Source organism: Coregonus lavaretus, assembly GCF_964263955.1.
Source record: "Coregonus lavaretus genome assembly, chromosome: 1".
In the NCBI taxonomy this organism is placed as follows: Eukaryota; Metazoa; Chordata; class Actinopteri; order Salmoniformes; family Salmonidae; genus Coregonus; species Coregonus lavaretus.
The window spans coordinates 8,612,006-8,635,451 of NC_139988.1; the positions used below are offsets into that span (position 1 = coordinate 8,612,006).

Here is a 23,446-nt window from a genome sequence, read left to right on the forward strand (position 1 = left end):
AGAGGAGGTCTGCTATAGTAACACCATCCTGGTCATAGAGGAGGTCTGCTATAGTAACACCATCCTGGTCGTAGAGAAGGTCTGCTATAGTAACACCATCCTGGTCATAGAGGAGGTCTGCTATAGTAACACCATCCTGGTCGTAGAGGAGGTCTGCTATAGTAACACCATCCTGGTCGTAGAGGAGGTCTGCTATAGTAACACCATCCTGGTCATAGAGGTGGTCTGGTATAGTAACACCATCCTGGTCATAGAGGTGGTCTGGTATAGTAACACCATCCTGGTCGTACAGGGGGCCTCCGTTCCTCACCATGGTGCTGTAACGCAGGCCAGTCTGGGTGAACTCCTGAGACTGCAGCAGCTCTGTCTGGAAACGGGCTCTAAAGTTGCCCGTGTCGGTCTCCTTGAGCACGCCGTGCAAGGCCTTCCTCAGGACCAGGTCTGTGTCCTGCACCCCCAGCATGTACTGAGAGGCAGCATGGAGAAGACAGTTCCCATCTCCTGCAACACAGACACAGCCATGACATATGGGGGTAGATATTACATATAGGTGTAGGATCTTAATTTGATCACTCTTTTGTTGCTGAGAATGTATTATGTTCACGCATTCAAACTTTGTAGAGTTCCATCTGGTTTGATCCAGGCATGTACAGTGGAGGTTAAGTTTATCTACAGTGCTGTTACTAATACAACTCTTTACTATGATTCTGTGTTTATGTGAAATACAAACTGCCGATCCTCACAACACCACAGGTAAGACTGCGAGTCATTAACGGCAAAACTATCCATCGCAGACAAAGACCTGTATCGCTTTAAGAAAAAGGTGTAAAAGGAGAGAGGGGATTTCCAGAGCAGCTCTTCAGGTGTCCGTTATATCTGACCACCATTCATCACCTTACAGAGGAAATATAAAACGTTTGATATCACAGACTATCAGCACTGTTGCTTTGTGTGGTGTACTTTAATCGCTTTCCATGTGTTGTCTTCTTCTATGGTTGTCATCATGCCATACAACATGGCTAAAACAGACTGGACCACTAGGCCAATGACACATACAGTATTGGTTTAAACTCTAACTGTAGTTTAATTAGGAAGTCAAATGGTCCCTTGGCACGTTAACAATGAAACAACCTAAACTAAATAAGAGAATGAAAGAACAGCCTTCAGTGATGACTGGAGTACTGGAGAGGGTGACAGATGCGCTAAATGAGTAAATCAGGTAAAGTTGCGTTTGCAGGTTTTAATCCAAGTTTAAGAAATCAATGATAAACCGTCTGGCAGACAAACCATTGGAATTTTATGTTGACTCTTATTGCAGGGCGGCGGGTCTTTTTGTCATTGTAACAAAATGGGCCTAAAGCGTTTGAAATACCCTGCTGCCTGCCACACTAAAGAGAGGAATTTCCCTGATTGTGGTTCTCTGTGACTAAGTGCCGTGAAGCTGCCATTTGACTCTTTCTTCCCCTTGTCAGCTACTTCAGAGACATCCGAGACATGTGGCACTGGACTTTCCAGAGGGGCGGCGCTTGGCTCGGCTGGAATGCTTTCTCTTTACGAGCTTCACCGACAAGTAAGTCGCTCTGGATAAGAGCGTCTGCTAAATGACGTAAATGTAAAAATGTAAATGTAAACCAATAGTGGTCTCATTTTTGTGTGGGATTATCTATTTTTACATTTACACCCGCATATTTATTTACCTAAAAGTAGAAGTTCTGAATTCTGACACTGAACACGTTCTACCTTCCTCTTTTTGACTTCCGCCATGTTGAAAACACCAGTCTGGGTCTGTAGAGGTGGACACCGTGTTGAAAACACCAGTAGAGGTGGACAGCGTGTTGAATACACCAGCAGAGGTGGACACAGTGTTGAAAACACCAGCAGAGGTGGACACAGTGTTAAATACACCAGTAGAGGTGGACAGCGTGTTGAATACACCAGTAGAGGTGGACAGCGTGTTGAATACACCAGTAGAGGTGGACAGCGTGTTGAATACACCAGTCTGGGTCTGTAGAGGTGGACACCGTCGTGAATATACCAGTCTGGGTCTGTAGAGGTGGACAGCGTGTTGAAAACACCAGTAGAGGTGGACACCATGTTGAATACACCAGTAGAGGTGGACAACGTGTTGAAAACACCAGTCTGGGTCTGTAGAGGTGGACACCGTGTTGAATACACCAGTCTGGGTCTGTAGAGGTGGACACCATGTTGAATACACCAGTCTGCGTCTGTAGAGGTGGACACCGTGTTGAATACACCAGTAGAGGTGAACACAGTGTTGAAAACACCAGTAGAGGTGAACACAGTGTTGAAAACACCAGTAGAGGTGGACACAGTGTTGAAAACACCAGTCTGGGTCTGTAGAGGTGGACACCGTGTTGAAAACACCAGTCTGGGTCTGTAGAGGTGGACACAGTGTTGAAAACACCAGTAGAGGTGGACACCATGTTGAATACACCAGTAGAGGTGGACACCATGTTGAAAACACCAGTAGAGGTGGACACCATGTTGAAAACACCAGTAGAGGTGGACAGCGTGTTGAATACACCAGTAGAGGTGAACACTGTTGAAAACACCAGTAGAGGTGGACAATGTTGAAAACACCAGTAGAGGCGGACACTGTTGAATACACCAGTAGAGGTGGACAGCGTGTTGAATACACCAGTCTGGGTCTGTAGAGGTGGACACCATGTTGAAAACACCAGTCTGGGTCTGTAGAGGTGGACACCGTGTTGAAAACACCAGTAGAGGTGGACAGCGTGTTGAATACACCAGCAGAGGTGGACACTGTTGAAAACACCAGCAGAGGTGGACACAGTGTTGAATACACCAGTAGAGGTGGACAGCGTGTTGAATACACCAGTAGAGGTGGACAGCGTGTTGAATACACCAGTCTGGGTCTGTAGAGGTGGACACCGTCGTGAATATACCAGTCTGGGTCTGTAGAGGTGGACAGCGTGTTGAAAACACCAGTAGAGGTGGACACCATGTTGAATACACCAGTCTGGGTCTGTAGAGGTGGACACCGTGTTGAATACACCAGTAGAGGTGAACACAGTGTTGAAAACACCAGTAGAGGTGAACACAGTGTTGAAAACACCAGTAGAGGTGGACACAGTGTTGAAAACACCAGTCTGGGTCTGTAGAGGTGGACACAGTGTTGAAAACACCAGTCTCGGTCTGTAGAGGTGGACACAGTGTTGAAAACACCAGTAGAGATGGACACCATGTTGAATACACCAGTAGAGGTGGACACCGTGTTGAATACAAAAATCTGGGTCTGTAGAGATGGACAAAGTGTTGAAAACACTTGTAGAGGTGAACACATTGTTGAAAACACCAGTAGAGGTGAACACAGTGTTGAGAACACCAGTCTGTGTCTGTAGAGGTGGACACAGTGTTGAAAACACCAGTAGAGGTGGACACCATGTTGTATACACCAGTAGAGGTGGACACCGTGTTGAAAACACCAATAGAGGTGAACAGTGTGTTGAAAACACCAGTAGAGGTGGCCACAGTGTTGAAAACACCAGTAGAGGTGGCCACAGTGTTGAAAACACCAGTAGAGGTGGCCACAATGTTGAAAACACCAGTAGAGGTGGCCACAGTGTTGAATACACCAGTAGAGGTGGACAGCGTGTTGAATACACCAGTCTGGGTCTGTAGAGGTGGACACCGTCGTGAATATACCAGTCTGGGTCTGTAGAGGTGGACAGCGTGTTGAAAACACCAGTAGAGGTGGACACCATGTTGAATACACCAGTCTGGGTCTGTAGAGGTGGACACCATGTTGAATACACCAGTCTGGGTCTATAGAGCTGGACAACGTGTTGAAAACACCAGTAGAGGTGAACACAGTGTTGAAAACACCAGTAGAGGTGGACACTGTTGAAAACACCAGTAGAGGTGGACACTGTGTTGAAAACACCAGTAGAGGTGGACACTGTGTTGAAAACACCAGTAGAGGTGGACACTGTGTTGAATACACCAGTAGAGGTGGACAGCGTGTTGAATACACCAGTAGAGGTGGACAGCATGTTGAATACACCAGTAGAGGAGGACAGCGTGTTGAATACACCAGTAGAGGTGGACACTGTTGAACACACCAGTAGAGGTGGACACTGTTGAACACACCAGTAGAAGTGGACAGCGTGTTGAATACACATGTAGAGGTGGACAGTGTTGAATACACCAGTAGAGGTGGACACAGTGTTGGATACACCAGTAGAGGTGGACAGCGTGTTGAATACACCAGTTGAGGTGAACACTGTTGAAAACACCAGTAGAGGTGGACACAGTGTTGAATACACCAGTAGAGGTGGACACAGTGTTGAATACACCAGTAGAGGTGGACAGCATGTTGAAAACACCAGCAGAGGTGGACAGCGTGTTGAATACACCAGTAGAGGTGAACACTGTTGAAAACACCAGTAGAGGTGGACACCATGTTGAAAACACCAGTAGAGGTGGACACCATGTTGAATACACCAGTAGAGGTGGACAGCGTGTTGAATACACCAGTAGAGGTGAACACAGTGTTGAATACACCAGTAGAGGTGGACAGCGTGTTGAATACACCAGTAGAGGTGAACACTGTTGAAAACACCAGTAGAGGTGGACACTGTTGAAAACATCAGTAGAGTTGGACACTGTTGAAAACACCAGTAGAGGTGGACAGCGTGTTGAATACACATGTAGAGGTGGACACAGTGTTGAATACACCAGTAGAGGTGGACACAGTGTTGGATACACCAGTAGAGGTGGACAGCGTGTTGAATACACCAGTTGAGGTGAACACTGTTGAAAACACCAGTAGAGGTGGACACAGTGTTGAATACACCAGTAGAGGTGGACACAGTGTTGAATACACCAGTAGAGGTGGACAGCATGTTGAAAACACCAGCAGAGGTGGACAGCGTGTTGAATACACCAGTAGAGGTGAACACTGTTGAAAACACCAGTAGAGGTGGACACCATGTTGAAAACACCAGTAGAGGTGGACACCATGTTGAATACACCAGTAGAGGTGGACAGCGTGTTGAATACACCAGTAGAGGTGAACACAGTGTTGAATACACCAGTAGAGGTGGACAGCGTGTTGAATACACCAGTAGAGGTGAACACTGTTGAAAACACCAGTAGAGGTGGACACTGTTGAAAACATCAGTAGAGGTGGACACTGTTGAAAACACCAGTAGAGGTGGACAGCGTGTTGAATACACCAGTAGAGGTGGACAGCGTGTTGAATACACCAGTAGAGGTGGACAGCGTGTTGAATACACCAGTAGAGGTGAACACAATGTTGAATACACCAGTAGAGGTGGACAGCGTGTTGAATACACCAGTAGAGGTGGACACTGTTGAACACACCAGTAGAGGTGGACACTGTTGAAAACATCAGTAGAGGTGGACACTGTTGAAAACACCAGTAGAGGTGGACACTGTTGAAAACACCAGTAGAGGTGGACACTGTTGAAAACACCAGTAGAGGTGGACACAGTGTTGAATACACCAGTAGAGGTGGACACTGCTGAAAACACCAGTAGAGGTGGACAGCGTGTTGAATACACCAGTAGAGGTGGACACTGTTGAATACACCAGTAGAGGTGGACACTGTTGAAAACACCAGTAGAGGTGGACACTGTTGAAAACACCAGTAGAGGTGGACACTGTTGAAAACACCAGTAGAGGTGGACACTGTTGAAAACACCAGTAGAGGTGGACACTGTTGAAAACACCAGTAGAGGTGGACACTGTTGAAAACACCAGTAGAGGTGGACAGCGTTTTGAATACACCAGTAGAGGTGGACAGCGTGTTGAATACACCAGTAGAGGTAGACACAGTGTTGAATACACCAGTAGAGGTGAACACTGTTGAATACACCAGTAGAGATGGACAGCGTGTTGAATACACCGGTAGAGGTGAACACAGTGTTGAATACACCAGTAGAGGTGGACAGCATGTTGAATACATCAGTAGAGGTGGACAGCGTGTTGAATACACCAGTAGAGGTGGACACTGTTGAACACACCAGTAGAGGTGGACACTGTTGAACACACCAGTAGAGGTGGACACTGTTGAACACACCAGTAGAGGTGGACACTGTTGAAAACACCAGTAGAGGTGGACACTGTTGAAAACACCTGTAGAGGTGGACACTGTTGAAAACATCAGTAGAGGTGGACACTGTTGAAAACACCAGTAGAGGTGGACACTGTTGAAAACACCAGTAGAGGTGGACACTGTTGAAAACACCAGTAGAGATGGACACTGTTGAAAACACCAGTAGAGGTGGACAGCGTGTTGAAAACACCAGTAGAGGTGGACACTGTTGAAAACACCAGTAGAGGTGGACACTGTTGAAAACACCAGTAGAGGTGGACACTGTTGAAAACACCAGTAGAGGTGGACACTGTTGATTACACCAGTAGAGGTGGACACTGTTGAACACACCAGTAGAGGTGGACACTGTTGAACACACCAGTAGAGGTGGACAGCGTGTTGAATACACCAGTAGAGGTGGACACAGTGTTGAATACACCAGTAGAGGTGAACACTGTTGAATACACCAGTAGAGATGGACAGCGTGTTGAATACACCAGTAGAGGTGAACACAGTGTTGAATACACCAGTAGAGGTGGACACTGTTGAACACACCAGTAGAGGTGGACACTGTTGAAAACACCAGTAGAGGTGGACACTGTTGAAAACATCAGTAGAGGTGGACACTGTTGAAAACACCAGTAGAGGTGGACACTGTTGAAAACACCAGTAGAGGTGGACACTGTTGAACACACCAGTAGAGGTGGACACTGTTGAAAACACCAGTAGAGGTGGACAGCGTGTTGAATACACCAGTAGAGGTGAACAGCGTGTTGAATACACCAGTAGAGGTGGACACTGTTGAACACACCAGTAGAGGTGGACAGCGTGTTGAATACACCAGTAGAGGTGGACACAGTGTTGAATACACCAGTAGAGGTGGACACTGTTGAAAACACCAGTAGAGGTGGACAGCGTGTTGAATACACCAGTAGAGGTGGACAGCGTGTTGAATACACCAGTAGAGGTGGACACTGTTGAAAACACCAGTAGAGGTGGACAGCGTGTTGAAAACACCAGTAGAGGTGGACACTGTTGAAAACACCAGTAGAGGTGGACAGCGTGTTGAAAACACCAGTAGAGGTGGACAGCGTGTTGAATACACCAGTAGAGGTGAACACTGTTGAAAACACCAGTAGAGGTGGACACTGTTGAAAACATCAGTAGAGGTGGACACTGTTGAAAACACCAGTAGAGGTGGACAGCGTGTTGAATACACCAGTAGAGGTGGACAGCGTGTTGAATACACCAGTAGAGGTGGACAGCGTGTTGAATACACCAGTAGAGGTGAACACAATGTTGAATACACCAGTAGAGGTGGACAGCGTGTTGAATACACCAGTAGAGGTGGACACTGTTGAACACACCAGTAGAGGTGGACACTGTTGAAAACATCAGTAGAGGTGGACACTGTTGAAAACACCAGTAGAGGTGGACACTGTTGAAAACACCAGTAGAGGTGGACACTGTTGAAAACACCAGTATAGGTGGACACAGTGTTGAATACACCAGTAGAGGTGGACACAGTGTTGAAAACACCAGTAGAGGTGGACAGCGTGTTGAATACACCAGTAGAGGTGAACACAGTGTTGAATACACCAGTAGAGGTGGACACTGTTGAACACACCAGTAGAGGTGGACACTGTTGAACACACCAGTAGAGGTGGACACTGTTGAACACACCAGTAGAGGTGGACACTGTTGAAAATACCTGTAGAGCTGGACACTGTTGAAAACACCTGTAGAGGTGGACACTGTTGAAAACACCAGTAGAGGTGGACACTGTTGAAAACACCAGTAGAGGTGGACACTGTTGAAAACACCAGTAGAGGTGGACACTGCTGAAAACACCAGTAGAGGTGGACAGCGTGTTGAATACACCAGTAGAGGTGGACACTGTTGAATACACCAGTAGAGGTGGACACTGTTGAAAACACCAGTAGAGGTGGACACTGTTGAAAACACCAGTAGAGGTGGACACTGTTGAAAACACCAGTAGATGTGGACACTGTTGAAAACACCAGTAGAGGTGGACACTGTTGAAAACACCAGTAGAGGTGGACACTGTTGAAAACACCAGTAGAGGTGGACAGCGTTTTGAATACACCAGTAGAGGTGGACAGCGTGTTGAATACACCAGTAGAGGTAGACACAGTGTTGAATACACCAGTAGAGGTGAACACTGTTGAATACACCAGTAGAGATGGACAGCGTGTTGAATACACCAGTAGAGGTGAACACAGTGTTGAATACACCAGTAGAGGTGGACAGCATGTTGAATACATCAGTAGAGGTGGACAGCGTGTTGAATACACCAGTAGAGGTGGACACTGTTGAACACACCAGTAGAGGTGGACACTGTTGAACACACCAGTAGAGGTGGACACTGTTGAACACACCAGTAGAGGTGGACACTGTTGAAAACACCTGTAGAGGTGGACACTGTTGAAAACACCTGTAGAGGTGGACACTGTTGAAAACATCAGTAGAGGTGGACACTGTTGAAAACACCAGTAGAGGTGGACACTGTTGAAAACACCAGTAGAGGTGGACACTGTTGAAAACACCAGTAGAGGTGGACACTGTTGAAAACACCAGTAGAGGTGGACACTGTTGATTACACCAGTAGAGGTGGACACTGTTGAACACACCAGTAGAGGTGGACACTGTTGAACACACCAGTAGAGGTGGACAGCGTGTTGAATACACCAGTAGAGGTGGACACAGTGTTGAATACACCAGTAGAGGTGAACACTGTTGAATACACTAGTAGAGATGGACAGCGTGTTGAATACACCAGTAGAGGTGAACACAGTGTTGAATACACCAGTAGAGGTGGACACTGTTGAACACACCAGTAGAGGTGGACACTGTTGAAAACACCAGTAGAGGTGGACACTGTTGAAAACATCAGTAGAGGTGGACACTGTTGAAAACACCAGTAGAGGTGGACACTGTTGAAAACACCAGTAGAGGTGGACACTGTTGAACACACCAGTAGAGGTGGACACTGTTGAAAACACCAGTAGAGGTGGACACTGTTGAAAACACCAGTAGAGGTGGACAGCGTGTTGAATACACCAGTAGAGGTGGACAGCGTGTTGAATACACCAGTAGAGGTGGACACTGTTGAACACACCAGTAGAGGTGGACAGCGTGTTGAATACACCAGTAGAGGTGGACACAGTGTTGAATACACCAGTAGAGGTGGACACTGTTGAAAACACCAGTAGAGGTGGACACTGTTGAAAACACCAGTAGAGGTGGACAGCGTGTTGAATACACCAGTAGAGGTGGACAGCGTGTTGAATACACCAGTAGAGGTGGACAGCGTGTTGAATACACCAGTAGAGGTGGACACTGTTGAAAACACCAGTAGAGGTGGACAGCGTGTTGAAAACACCAGTAGAGCTGGACACTGTTGAAAACACCAGTAGAGGTGGACAGCGTGTTGAATACACCAGTAGAGGTGGACAGCGTGTTGAATACACCAGTAGAGGTGGACACTATGTTGCGATAAGTGAAACACTGTTTTTACATAGTGTATGTACTCAAATACTATACCTTTGTAATGTGTATCACTACCATACTCTTGTAATATGTGCATTACTATTAAAACTATGTAATATGTATTATAACTATGTGATATCTATTATAACTATGTAATATGTACATCACTATTATAACTATGTAATATGCACATTAGTATTATAACTATGTAATATGTACATTACTGTTAGTACACGGGCCCCGTGTAGCTCAGTTGGTAGAGCATGGTGCTTGCAACGCCAGGGTTGTGGGTTCGATTCCCACGGGGGGCCAGTATAAAAACAACAACAACAAAAAACATGTATGCACTCACTAACTGTAAGTCGCTCTGGATAAGAGCGTCTGCTAAATTACTAAAATGTAAAATGTATTGAAACTATGTAATATGTACATTCGTTTTATAACTATGTAATATGTACATTACTATTATAACTATGTAATATGTACATTACTATTATAACTATGTACTATATACATTACTATTATAACTATGTTATATGTACATTACTATTATAACGATGTAATATGTACATTACTATTATAACTATGTAATATGTATTATAACTATGTAATAGCTACATTACTATTATAACTATGTAATATGTACATTACTATTATAACTATGTAATAGCTACATTACTATTATAACTATGTAATAGGTATTACAACTATGTAATATGTACATTACTATTATAACTATGTAATAGCTACATTACTATTATAACTATGTAATATGTACATTACTATTATAACTATGTAATAGGTATTACAATTATGTAATATGTACATTAGTATTATAACTATGTAATAGCTACATTACTATTATAACTATGTAATATGTACATTACTATAATAACTATGTAATAAAATTAGAAAAAGTAACATGAAAGAAATAGTATGTTTTTCAACTATTCTTTCAACAATTTGAGGTATGGATTGGAGCAATAGCTTTCCGTCAGTAAAGGGAACATTCCACCCGAGCAACAACAAACTTCCGCTCAGCTCACTTTGATCATGTTCCATCTGGAGGTTGAATCATACTGTACAAAACACCCATTTCTCCTAAAAACACACTATGCTTGTTGTGTTGTCAGAATCCTCATATGTATACTGAACAAAAATATAAACGCAACATGCAACAATTTCAAAGATTTTACTGAGTTACAGATCATATAAGGAAATCAGTCAATTGAAATAAATTCATTAGGCCCTAATCTACGGTTCTCACATGACTGGGAATACAGATATGCATCTGTTGGTCACAGATACCTTAAGAAAAAGGTAGGTGTGTGGATCAGAAAACCAGTCAGTATCTGGTGTGACCACCATTTGCCTCATGCAGCGCGACACATCTCCTTCGCATAGAGTTAATCAGGCTGTTGATTGTGGCCTGTGGAATGTTGTCCCACTCCTCTTCAATGGCTGTGTGAAGTTGCTGGATTTTGGCGGGAACTGGAACACGCTGTCGTACACGTCGATCCAGAGCATCCCAAACATGCTCAATGGGTGACATGTCTGGTGAGTATGCAGGCCATGGAAGAACTGGGACATTTTCAGCTTCCAGGAATTGTGTACAGATCCTTGCGACATGGGGCCATGCATTATCATGCTGAAACATGAGGTGATGGTGGCGGATGAATGGCACGACAATGGGCTTCAGGATCTCGTCACGGTACCACGATAAAATGCAATTGTGTTCATTGTCCGTAGCTTATGCCTGCCCATACCATAACACCACCGCCACCATGGGGCACTCTGTTCACAACGTTGACATCAGCAAACCGCTTGCCCACACGACGCCATACACATGGTCTGCGGTTGTGAGGCCGGTTGGACGTACTGCCAAATCCTCTAAAACCACATTGGAGGCGGCTTATGACAGAGAAATTAACATTTAATTATCTGGCAACAGCTCTGGTGGACATTCCTGCAGTCAACATGCTAATTGCACGCTCCCTCAAAACTTAAGACATCTGTGGCATTGTGTTGTGTGACAAAACTGTATATTTTATTGTCCCCAACACAAGGTGCACCTGTCCTCCTCTACCTCTCCTGTCCTCCTCTACCTCTCCTGTCCTCTCCTCCTCTACCTCTCCTGTCCTCTACCTCTCCTGTCCTCCTCTACCTCTCCTGTCCTCCTCTACCTCTCCTGTCCTCTCCTCCTCTACCTCTCCTCTCCTCCTCTACCTCTCCTCCTCCTCTACCTCTCCTCTCCTCCTCTACCTCTCCTCCTCTACCTCTCCTTCTCTACCCTCCTCCTCTACCTCTCCTCTCCTCCTCTACCTCTCCTCTCCTCCTCCTCCTCTACCTCTCCTCCTCTACCCTCCTCCTCTACCTCTCCTCTCCTCCTCTACCTCTCCTCTCCTCCTCTACCTCTCCTTATTCACCAGTCACCTGATGCAATGGATTCATTCCAGTGAGTCAGCAGCCAGCCAGCCAGCAACAGACAGAGTGGTCCTCCTCAGTCTGAAAGTTATGGCTGCGGTGTCATTCATAGGAGAGGCTACTACATACCATTATTTCCCAAATCAAGGCCTAGCTTGGCCCTCCAGAGACCTCTATGAGGAAATTCCACCCACTCAATAGGAAGGAAATATGTATCATGTCAAGGGTCTTTCTGGATTGGATTTACAGGAAGACAGACTTCTCTTATCATTATAATTTTACTGGAAATACTGTAGTTTCAACATTTAGGGAAAAGACAATAGCCTTTCATTCACGTTACATGTACTGTTACTATGTTGTGACAGCATTAAAATGGCAAAGGTTCAAGATGTCTATTCCACAGGTGATAAGATATTACCCTCAATAAGAGAAACTAACAAGCCTAATAACCTGGTTATATCTCCACTTGACAATAACATTCCATCTTTGCAATGATTCAATGAAATGACATGATTGACATGGTAACTCACCCACGTGTGAGTCAAGACAGGTGGGGGTGTTTGCTGTATGATTTGTGATTAAAGGTCCAACTCACTTAGCTACTTATTGAGAGAAGGGGTATACCCAAACCTCCACTGCAAGGTATGAATCAAAGCAGACAGAAACTGAACACTACAGAGTTTGAATGTGTCAACAGAATAAACTCAGTCAACATGGTCTTTAGAACAGTGGAGGGGAAATTATCAATATGACATCATATCATTTCTGCTTTGGGATGTCCCATAATTACCCTAGACGTCATGATTTACAAATACTGTACTGTAAATCTGCAGAGCCATGTTAGGTACCAGTCAAATCAAGAGCTGCTAATGGTCATTCTAAAAGTGAAACAAATCTCACCATTATAATTTATCGTAATGTGTGAGTACCAGTGTTTCCCCTACATTCTATTTCTGCAGAGACGTGCTTTTAAATAGATAGTCGTTGGCTCAATGACTGGGAGTCTATGGGAACAGCTAGCGTGTCGTTGCGCTAACACTAGAAGCAATGCAATGCCCCCCATCCCCCCCCCCCCCCCCCCCCCCCCCGCTGAGAAAATAATCTTCAGTGTCAGGGTCTTTTAACCTCCTCCCTTCCTACTAAAACTACCAACAAGGGGAACAGAAACCCAAACCAAACTAATACATTACCATTGGTCCTCAGTGGTACCATTTTCTTGACCTCGCGGCACCAGTTGAGCTTCTTCTCCTGCTCTAGGGAGCTCTGCATGGCCCTGTCCAAGATGGCCGCCTGGATGACCTGTTGGAAGGCCTGAGGGAACTGGCTCATGCGGATCATCTCCAGGGTGTACCGGTGCATGCCCCGCAGGTGGTGCATCAGGCCTCCACTGCCTGCCGGCTTCACCACATCGTTGGGCACCCGCTCCCGGATCTTGACCGCTTTCAGCAGGTTACTCACAAAGAGGAACTTGGGCAGGAAATTCTGTCCCTGGGACATGGTGTTCACCAGATGTAACGTGTACCAATGCAGAACTGAAGAGAAGGAAAACAGATAGTTGTTGGTTGGTTTCATTGGCTGCACATGGTTCTGATCACTGGACTATATGGGCCACTTCTAATACTAGACAAAGTGGGGATAATGACTAAAGACAAACAAGAGAGCTTTTGTGTTATTTTCCGAGTTAGAATTTCCCAACAACCTCTGTTGCCCCAATGGGACTGAGGCACATGACACCCTCTACAAACTGATGGTGATTTTTTAGACCCAAAGCCAAAGGACAGCTGCTAGTTAAGAAGAAGAAAAAAAAGGCCCACTCACAACCGCCATCACAGAAAAGTAATGCTTCGGTAATCCTGGCAATGATTGATGCATAATAATTGCACAGAATGGAACTATTAAAAACCATTACAGTTCTTTCCATTTGTCAAAATGGAGGACATTTGAAACAGGAACTTGTCAGTGAGATATCTGTACCCATTTCATATAACATAACAATACGCTGTTATGATCTTATTGAAGTGGTACCTACCTACAAAGTGATAAAATAAGATATATACACTGTATATTATGGGCACCGTATACAGTGACAACAAACCAATTCAAACATCCTTCATCAATTACAGTATAGCCTACCTTGAAGGCGCATAATGTAATTGTAGAAGAACCTCTAAATATCTATGTAAAAAGGAGACTGTCGCTCTTTCAATATTGGCAGACTTTGGTCAGAGCACCACAATGGTGAGCGCTGCGGTTGACACAAAAGACAGTAACATGAGTTCATTCCTCTGACAGCAACGGTTGAAACAATGTAACATTGCATCGCGAGTATTGTCATAAACATAGTTACAATGTAACATGAATTATTAATTCCATATTTAATTGCTTGAGGGTGACGTGTTCGTAAACAATGGCGCCCACCGACGTGCGCAACCTCGGTCTGTGTCCCCAGAAACACAACAATGCAACGACTTATAGTAGATAGATTTCAAATGCTAAAACGAAAGGGAGTTCCAATTATTGGTAGAGAAACATATAAAATATGAATGAATATTACCTGTGCAATTTGTCGGTACTAAGACTACCAACAAAGCCCTAAGGATGCTCCGGGTAGTCCTCTGCCACTTCAATCAGGGTAACCGCAGCAGTCCACACAGCGCCATTCAGCCTTCTTCACAATCAATTATATTTTGGTATGTTTACTCTATAGGCTGTCAAAGCATAGAACACGTCCTCCAACTTAATGTAGCTAATGTAGACTGCGGAAAAGCCCAGGCAGGCTAAGGGGATTTCCAGTGTTAGGGACTTTCCACTTATCTCTCACAACCTTCAGACGCAGTTACATCTCACACACATAGGGGGTGTCTGAGCAAAGCGCCATTAGGCTACGTTCTACGGGTCGTGTTGGTGACGAATAGCGCACTGAAATTCATTGTCCCACCTACTGTGCACAAAGGGGGCGCGTCAGTGAGCACAAAGAGGGAGCGTCATTTTATTACTCTTATGAGACAGCCAGCCCAATAATAAATAATTACGTTGGAATGAGATAAATCATAAATCTGACCTAAATCCTGACTCAGATTCATGAGTAAAATGTAGGCTTTAGCCTACATACCCTTGTCTTATTATGAGATAAATGTAATTCCACAATTCTTCGCATTACCATGAATAGAATGGAATGGAATGTATTGTCCATTTGGTTAGAATGTCTGCTGGTCCGCCTCTCTAACCCCTCTAACATAGTTACATGTTTGTTACATGTGGGTAGGCCTACAGTAATTAAGATTAAGATTAAAATCACTTTATTGGTCAATTGCACTCAAGGTCAAACCAACATTTTTACTTCTGTTTTTAACCCAACACTTCGAAAGACACACATACATACATATCCAGGTTTTTGGAGAGGTAAATACAGTGTAGGAAGGTGAAGCATACTGTAGTTACATAATTACACATATACAGCATGCACTTAACCATTTGCAAACAAATGTATATGGAAATTACTGATTCACCTAAAATAATACTTTACATTTACCAGACGCTCTTATCCAGAGCGACTTACAGTTAGTGATTGCATACATTTTCCAACTGGCCCCCTGTGGGAATCGAACCCACAACCCTGGTGTTGCAAGCGCCATGCTCTACCAACTGAGTTACACGGGTGATGGGGTTTACCCACAATTAATTTGAGTTTATTAACAAATCTAATCCATATAAAGGATACGTGTAATTACCCATAACCTCATGTCTACTCTATATAGACAGCTATTTGCAGCAGCATAACCCTCAGCTACACATAGCACCATACTTTAGCTGCATTGTATATAAAGAGTGTTTAGGTGCTCCCCCTCTGGTGTAATGCAGTCTGATGAAGGTCATATGCAGCCACTGTAGAGGAAGTCAGGAAAGAGCTGGTCCTCTACCAGATAGCAACTTCCTCAGTGCAGTGTAGAACATAATCTATATACGAATTGCAATGACATTATTGCTAGTGAAATCCATGGTCCTAAAGAAAACCCTTTTTAAAAGGCATGACAGACAACTGGATCAATTAAACTGCAACAGTATCATGCCATATGATATGGTATAGGACAATACTGAAGTTGAGCTTGAGTCATACCTATCACAGTCACTATAGTCTAGCTGGTTCAATGTTTTTAGATATCAAACCTAAGCAGCAGTGCCATCTATTGGATAAAGCTATACAAATAATTCAGGAAAAAGCAACACAAGGGGGAAGACATGTTCCATGATGAGAATGTCACAGACTAAAAGGTGTCCTATCATCCAAAAAGCAGATGCTCCATATTCTGCAATGGTTTAAATACTCCATAAAAGTGCAAAACACAGATGGTGCCAACATATCTCACTCAAAACCAGTTCTCAACAGCATGAACTAGAATTGGTTGTAAAGTCATGTCTTGAATTCCAATACTGATCGGTTCCCTCACCATCATGTGGTTGCATTAATTCCACATATAGCTGCTTAATAACTACAATCTTATTGTTAAGGTCGGTTACTGCTGTGTTTTAATCCATGGCTTATTCACACCAAGACCAAGACAATGAGGGTTTGTTCCATAGAATAAGTCAAGAATTCTAATTGTATGGTTTGGTCAATGGACCTTTAATGTGGAGATAGGATGCACATGAAAAATATACAACTTTGTTCTTGCATAGTGTTTTACATTTATTGAATTCAATATTTAGCCAGCCCTGACATTTAGCTGTTACAGGAGGGAGTCGCAGTTCCAGAGCTACCCACTAGGTGTCATCCTCCGACAACCTTAGGCAGCTCCTCACTCACAGTCTGGACTAATCATCATCCTATTGGTGTCACCTGTGTCTACCTGTTCACCTGTGTATTTATGCCCTCACTTCCCTGTGTTCCCTTGCTCAGTTTTCTCTGCTAGTTTCTCTATGCTCAGCAGTACTAATCAGTGTCTGATCGGAGAAGTATGTACAGGTACTCGAGAAGTATTCTCACTGTTTCTTTATTATTTCAGTCGTAGTTACTATTTCGTATTTTGGCTGTCAGCCTGTTTTTGGAGACTTATTTGCTCCACCTTTCTTTTATCATGTTAAATCCGTTGTTTTGTATCCTGACTTTGGGACCACCAGTAAAGATCCTTGTTTCACCATCTCTGCCTACTGCTTACTGTCTACCCTGAACCGCACCTGGGTCACACCTCACACCAACCCTTACAGAAAACTGAGCCAATATGGACCCAGCGGAGGCAGCACAGTAACGCATGGAGCTATGCTGAAGCAACACGGCCTGCAGCAGATCACAGAGAATCTCCGCCAGCTGACGATTGCCGTGCAGAGCCGGGTGGACACCCGACCAGCCCCGGCAGCCGGCGGAGTGGAAGCCGCGGCAGCGGCATCTCCAGTCTCGCCTGCGACATCGCGGGAACCCCGCCTATCACCTCCAGAGAGGTATGACGGACGTCCAGAGGGCTGCAGGGAATTCCTCACCCAGTGTTCCCTGGTATTCAGCCTACAACCCTCCTCCTTCCTGACAGAGCAGGGCTGGGTGGCCTACATCATCACTCTGTTGACGGTTCGGGCCCTTTCCTGGGCTATTGCAGAGTGGGAGAGCCAAACTCCGGCGTGCTCCGACTCCTATCAATTCACCCGGGAGCTACGCAAGGTGTTCGACACGTCTCGGGTGGTGTCGGGGCCTGAGGCCGGGAGACGGCTCATGGCCTGTCGGCAGGGTGACTGTTTGGTGGCGGACAACGCCCTGGTCGTCCTTTATGCGCAGGGGCTATCGGAGGGGATGAAGGATGAACTCTCCTTCAGGGAGCTGCCTCAGCGACTGGATGGCCTCGTCGACCTCTCGGTGCGGGTAGACAATCAGCATCGTGAGAGGGATGAGGTAAGGCGCGCCTCCGCGTCCCCCTATCAGCCCGGAGGCTTTCCGCCGATTCAGGGGGGAGATGCTTCAGGAGGAGGCTATGCAGCTGGGTGCTGCGCGCTTGTCCAGGATGGAGAGGCAGACGTGTCTGCGCCAGGGACGTTGCCTGTACTGCGGCCAGGCAGGTCACCACTGCGACTCATGCCTGGAGAAGCCGGGAAACAGGAGGGCTCGCTAGTATTGGGAGAGGTGTTAGCGAGCCGCAACCGAAACCCCAACTCCAGAGACTCCCAGACTTTTCTCCCCGTCAGGATTCAGTGGGCCCGCTCTGCGCATCATGCACATGCACTGGTGGATTCTGGGGCCGCGTGAAACCTGATGGACGCGGTGCTGTCCCAAGGGTGGAGCGTTCCGTTACTCTCCCTCTCCGAGCCGGTTCCGGTCATGGGCCTGGACGGCTGGCCGTTGGGGTCGGTCTTCATCACCCGGCGCACTGTCCTTGTGCGTGTCCGGGTGGCAGGGGGGCTATGGGAGGATATCCAGTTTTTCATTGTGTACTCTCCAGAGTGTCCCCTTGTCCTCGGGCACCCCTGGCTGGTCGCCCACAAACACCGGATAGACTGGTCCACGGGGCGGCTCATCCTTGAGGGAGGATCTGCCCCCGTCCTGTTCCGGTCTCCACCGACCACTCATTATCCCAAACCACCGTCCCAGACCACCTACCAGTCCTCACCTCTTCCCCAGGTCCCGCACTCCGAACCGCCTACAGCCCTAGCGGCGGTTGCCACCGGGAGGACGGCGGCTACAGACTCCGGCCCAGACCTGGCAGGCGTTCCCCGGGAGTATTGGGATCTGAGGGAGGTGTTTAGTAAGAGGTGTGCCAAGGGTCTACCTCCTCACAGGCCATACGACTGCGCTATCGATCTCCTGCCAGGCACCATGCCCACACGAGGGTGATTGTTTTCCTTGTCCCGGCCGGAGATGCTTGCCATGAGGTGGTATATCGATGAGGAACACGTCGAGGGTCACATCCGCCCATCTACCTCGGCTTCTTCTTCGTGGGGAAAAAGGACGGTGGGCAACGGCCGTGCTTTGATTACCGGGCGCTCAACAACATCACGGTTAAGAACCGCTACCCACTCCCCCTGATGACGACGGAATTCGAGTCATTGCAGGGAGCCCGGATCTTCACCAAGCTGGACTCACGAAATGCCTACAACCTGGTGAGGATTCGGGACGGGGACAAGTGGAAAACGGCTTTTAACACACCCAGTGGGCATTACGAGTACCAAGTCATGCCGTGCCCCGGGACCTCCTCGATCACAGCGTCTTTGTGTATTTGGATGACATGAGTGAACACCAGCAGCACGTTCGGCAGGTCCTCCAACGCCTTCTCCGTCACCAGCTCTACGTCAAGGCCTCAGAAGTGTGTGTTCCACATGGAGACAGTCTCCTTCCTGAGGTTCATCGTCACCCAGGGGGACCTATGGATGGACCCAGCCAAGGTCAGCGCGGTACTGGATTGGCCCCAGCCCTCCTCCCTCAAGCAACTACAACGGTTTTTAGGGTTCGCTAATTTTTATAGGGGATTTATTCGCAATTTTAGCTCCCCAGCCACTCCCCTGACAGCCCTCACCCAGACGAGCGTGCTCTCCTTCGCCTGGACCCCGGAAGCGGGGAACGCATTCGATGTGCTTAAGCGACGCTTTACATCGGCCCCGGTCCTAGGGCATCCTGATCCGTCCCTACCGTTCATTGTGGAGGTGGATGCTTCAAACGTTGCAGTGGGAGAAATCCTTTCCCAGCGGTTCCTCATGGACAATAAGACTCACCCCTGTGTTTTCTCCCGTCGTCTGTCCCCGGCGGAGCGGAATTACGACGTGTGGAACCGTGAGCTGCTAGCGGTCAAGCTTGCCCTGGGGGAGAGGAGGCATTGGCTAGAGGGGGCCGCCCATCCATTCGTCATATGGACTGACCATAAGAACTTAGCCTACATTCAGGGGGCCAAGAGGCTCAACTCGCGCCAGGTCAGGTGGGCGTTGTTCTTCACCAGGTTCCGGTTCACGATCTCATACCGTCCGGTGTCGAAGAACACCAAGACTGATGCGCTCTCCCGGCAGTTCGACCCTGTGGACCTGGTGGAGAGGGCCGACCCCATTGTCCCCAACGCCCTGATTGCTGCCCCAGTTTCGTGAGAAATCGATAGGCTGATCAGAGCAGTGCTATGGCTGGAGCCCGATTCGGGCGGAGGTCCATCGGGGAGGATGTACGTACCCAAGGTGGGGCGCTCGCGACTGCTTCAGTGGGCGCACGCGTCCAACCTCACCAGCCATCCGTGGGGCGCCTGGACGTTGGAGTTCCTGCGTTGGAGGTTCTGGTGGCCATCAGCTGAGGGGGATACACGCGCCTTCGTGGCTGCTTGCCCGGTGTGCGTGCACACGAAGAGCTCACGTCAGCCCGCGGCAGGGCTGCTCCGACCCCTGCCTATCCCCAAGCGTCCCTGGTCCCACATCTCGCTGGATTTCATTTCCGCCCTACACCCCTCTGATGGATACTCAGTCATCCTGGTCGTTGTGGACCGGTTTTCGAAGGCTGCCCACTTCATTCCCCTTCTCAAACTCCCGTCGGTCCGGGAGACGGCTAAGTTGGTGGTGCAGCACGTTTTCCGGGTCCACGGCCTTCCCCAAGATGTGGTGTCAGATTGGGGCCCTCAGTTCGCCTCCAGGTTCTGGAAGGCATTCACCACCTGCCTCGGCGCCTCCGTCAGCTTTTCTTCCGGCTTCCATCCCCAGTCGAAAGGGCAGACGGAGCAGGTCAACCAGGATCTGGAGCGGGTGCGGAGGTGCTACGCCTCCAGCAACCCTGCTACGGGGAGTCAGCGACTGGCGTGGGCGGAGCACACCCACAACACCCTTCTCTGCTCGTCCACCGGCCTATCCACCGAGAGGAGGGGGTCATCCTCCGACAACCTTAGGCACCTCCTCACTCACAGTCTGGACTAATCATCATCCTATTGGTGTCACCTGTGTCTACCTGTTCACCTGTGTATTTTTGCCCTCATTTCCCTGTGTTCCCTTGCTCAGTTTTCTCTGCTAGTTTCTCTATGCTCAGGAGTACTAATCAGTGTCTGATCGGAGAAGTATGTACAGGTACTCGAAGTGTTCTCCCTGTTTCTTTATTATTTCAGTCATAGTTACTATTTCATATTTTGGCTGTCAGCCTGTTTTTGGAGACTTATTTGCTCCACCTTTCTTTTATTGTGTTAAGTCCATTGTTTTGTATCCTGGCTTCGGGACCACCAGTAAAGATCCTACTGCCTACTGTCTATCCTGCACCGCACCTGGGTCACAGCTCACACCAACCCTTACATTTCGGCTGCTGCCTTTCTCAAGGGATGCTGCTGATGGTCAATTGACTTTGCCAATGAGAAATGTAACCACAGTCATACACAGCAAATGCTTGACTGTATTGCATTGTCTGCTAAGGCCCTACAGTAAACAGGACCAAAGTAACACTTAGCTCTCTATCATGCTAAACAGCAGTCCCAGTATTTCTGAACTTCATGAAACAAATTGAAAGTACCTTTTGTCTATTGTGCGTAATGGGAAGAAAAATGTTTTGTATCATAAACATAAACCGAATGGCCGGGTGTGCTCTTATATCACATCATTTGACATGTTGAGTTTTAAAGTGCAGTAAATGCATTTTGCACACACAAATAACATAACCATAAAATTATATTTATGAACATCCTACAGCCTATTGTATTTTCTTGCCTGGCTCTTTATCATGTGGTGTAGCACCTGCTAAACTGACAGTTGTATTAGAATGATAAAACATGGAGGTTGTGTAATGTACTGATTGCCTGTTGAATATGCACCTGAAGGGTTAGAACCTAACTGCCAAGCATGGACAGGGCAAATCACTGCCATACCATTGGCCCCAGTGCCATATTGAGTCCAAAAGGAGGTGGGCAGATTGGTCCCTTACTTTTCACAAAAACGCAAAGGCATGCTCTTTATGTAAGCAGGGGAAGTCTATAAAAATAAGCCTCTGCTCTCCTCACTGGCAGTTTACCACTAAAACATTTTTATAATCAGCCTTTATTGTTCATCTCCTTGTGGGAGATGCACCAATTTTCATTTTTTTAAAGGGCAAATCAACCATAATTCAGTTTATAAACTGCTGCGGCGGTTGAGAATGCCTGGATGAATATTCATTAGACTCCCTCAAGCTGCCACGCACTGTGATTCATTAGGCATATGTAAATATCACTCACTTTAATTGCCCCTAAACTGACTCAACATAATGTTGTCATTAGCAAAGTATTACTTATTTGTGAAACTAATGATACAGTCTGGTGTGCATGCTAAAAAAAAACACGTATAAGATTGCAATTATAATCCCCTTTTCAGGGCAGTTTGTTGTCCCATTCTCAGGGTGTTGAGGAGTGTGATGTATTATGGACAGAGTTGGGGTGATGGTAATGAGTGAGTTAAGGAGGAAGGTGGGTGCTCTCGTCTGCTCGGTTGATGTGCCGACAATTAAACAAACTGGCACTTTGATAGGTTTAGGACACCGTTGATCATCCTCTCCCTCCCTGCCTTCCCCTCACTTCCTCTCTCTCCCTGCCCTCAATTCCTCTCCCTGCCCTCCCCTCACTTCCTCTCCCTGACCTCCCCTCACTTCCTCTCCCTTCCCTCCCCTCACTTCCTCTCCCTGCCCTCCCCTCACTTCCTCTCCCTGCCCTCCCCTCACTTCCTCTCCCTGCCCTCCCCTCACTGCCTCTCCCTGCTCTCCCCTCACTTCCTCTCCCTGCCCTCCCTTCACTTTCTCTCCTGCTCTCCCCTCACTTCTTCTCTCTGCCCTCCCCTCACTTCCTCTCCCTGCCCTCCCCTCACTTCCTCTCCCTGCCCTCCCTTCACTTTCTCTCCCTGCTCTCCCCTCACGTCTTCTCTCTGCCCTCCCCTCACTTCCTCTCCCTGCCCTCCCCTCACTTCCTCTCCCTGCCCTCCCCTCACTTCCTCTCCCTGCTCTCCCCTCACTTCCTCTCCCTGCCCTCCCCTCACTTCATCTCCCTGCTCTCCCCTCACTTCCTCTCCCTGCCCTCCCCTCACTTTTTCTCCCTGCTCTCCCCTCACTTCCTCTCTCTGCACTCCCCTCACTTCCTCTCCCTGCCCTCCCCTCACTTCTCTCCCTGCTCTCCCCTCACTTCCTCTCCCTGCCCTCCCCTCACTTTCTCTCCCTGCTCTCCCCTCACTTCCTCTCTATGCACTCCCCTCACTTCCTCTCCCTGCCCTCCCCTCACTTCCTCTCCCTGCTCTCCCTCACTTCCTCTCCCTGCCCTCCCCTCCCCTCACTTCATCTCCCTGCTCTCCCATCGCCTCCTCTCCCTGCCCTCCCCTCACTTACTCTCCCTGCCCTCCCATTACACACGGCAGCAGCGCTCCATCACCATCCCATCTATCCCTCTCATTTGCAGTGATTACCAGGATTAGTATAGCTGACTGGGAGCATTAGCAGAGAGGTGCTGTAGAGGGGGGGGGTGAGGCTGG

General features: G+C 47.3%; 1 protein-coding gene across 2 annotated transcripts in view; it reads right to left on the reverse strand.

Annotated features, from left to right (window-relative positions):
* The window catches only part of LOC311136591 (tumor necrosis factor alpha-induced protein 3-like), a 29,276-nt gene extending 14,417 nt beyond the window's left edge, over positions 1–14,859 (reverse strand). Inside the window, exons 1-3 of one of the 2 annotated variants that reach the window (XM_084170779.1) lie at positions 14,589–14,859; positions 13,225–13,566; positions 311–501 (exon numbers count right to left, since the gene is read on the reverse strand). In XM_084170779.1, the coding sequence (XP_084026905.1) occupies positions 311–501; positions 13,225–13,531 (498 nt within the window). In that variant the 5' untranslated portion in view covers positions 13,532–13,566; positions 14,589–14,859. Of the gene's footprint in view, positions 1–310; positions 502–13,224; positions 13,567–14,167; positions 14,180–14,588 lie in introns of those variants that run through there. The other variant, XM_084170780.1, reaches the window with a different exon arrangement.
* Between the last annotated feature and the right edge of the window lie 8,587 nt (positions 14,860–23,446).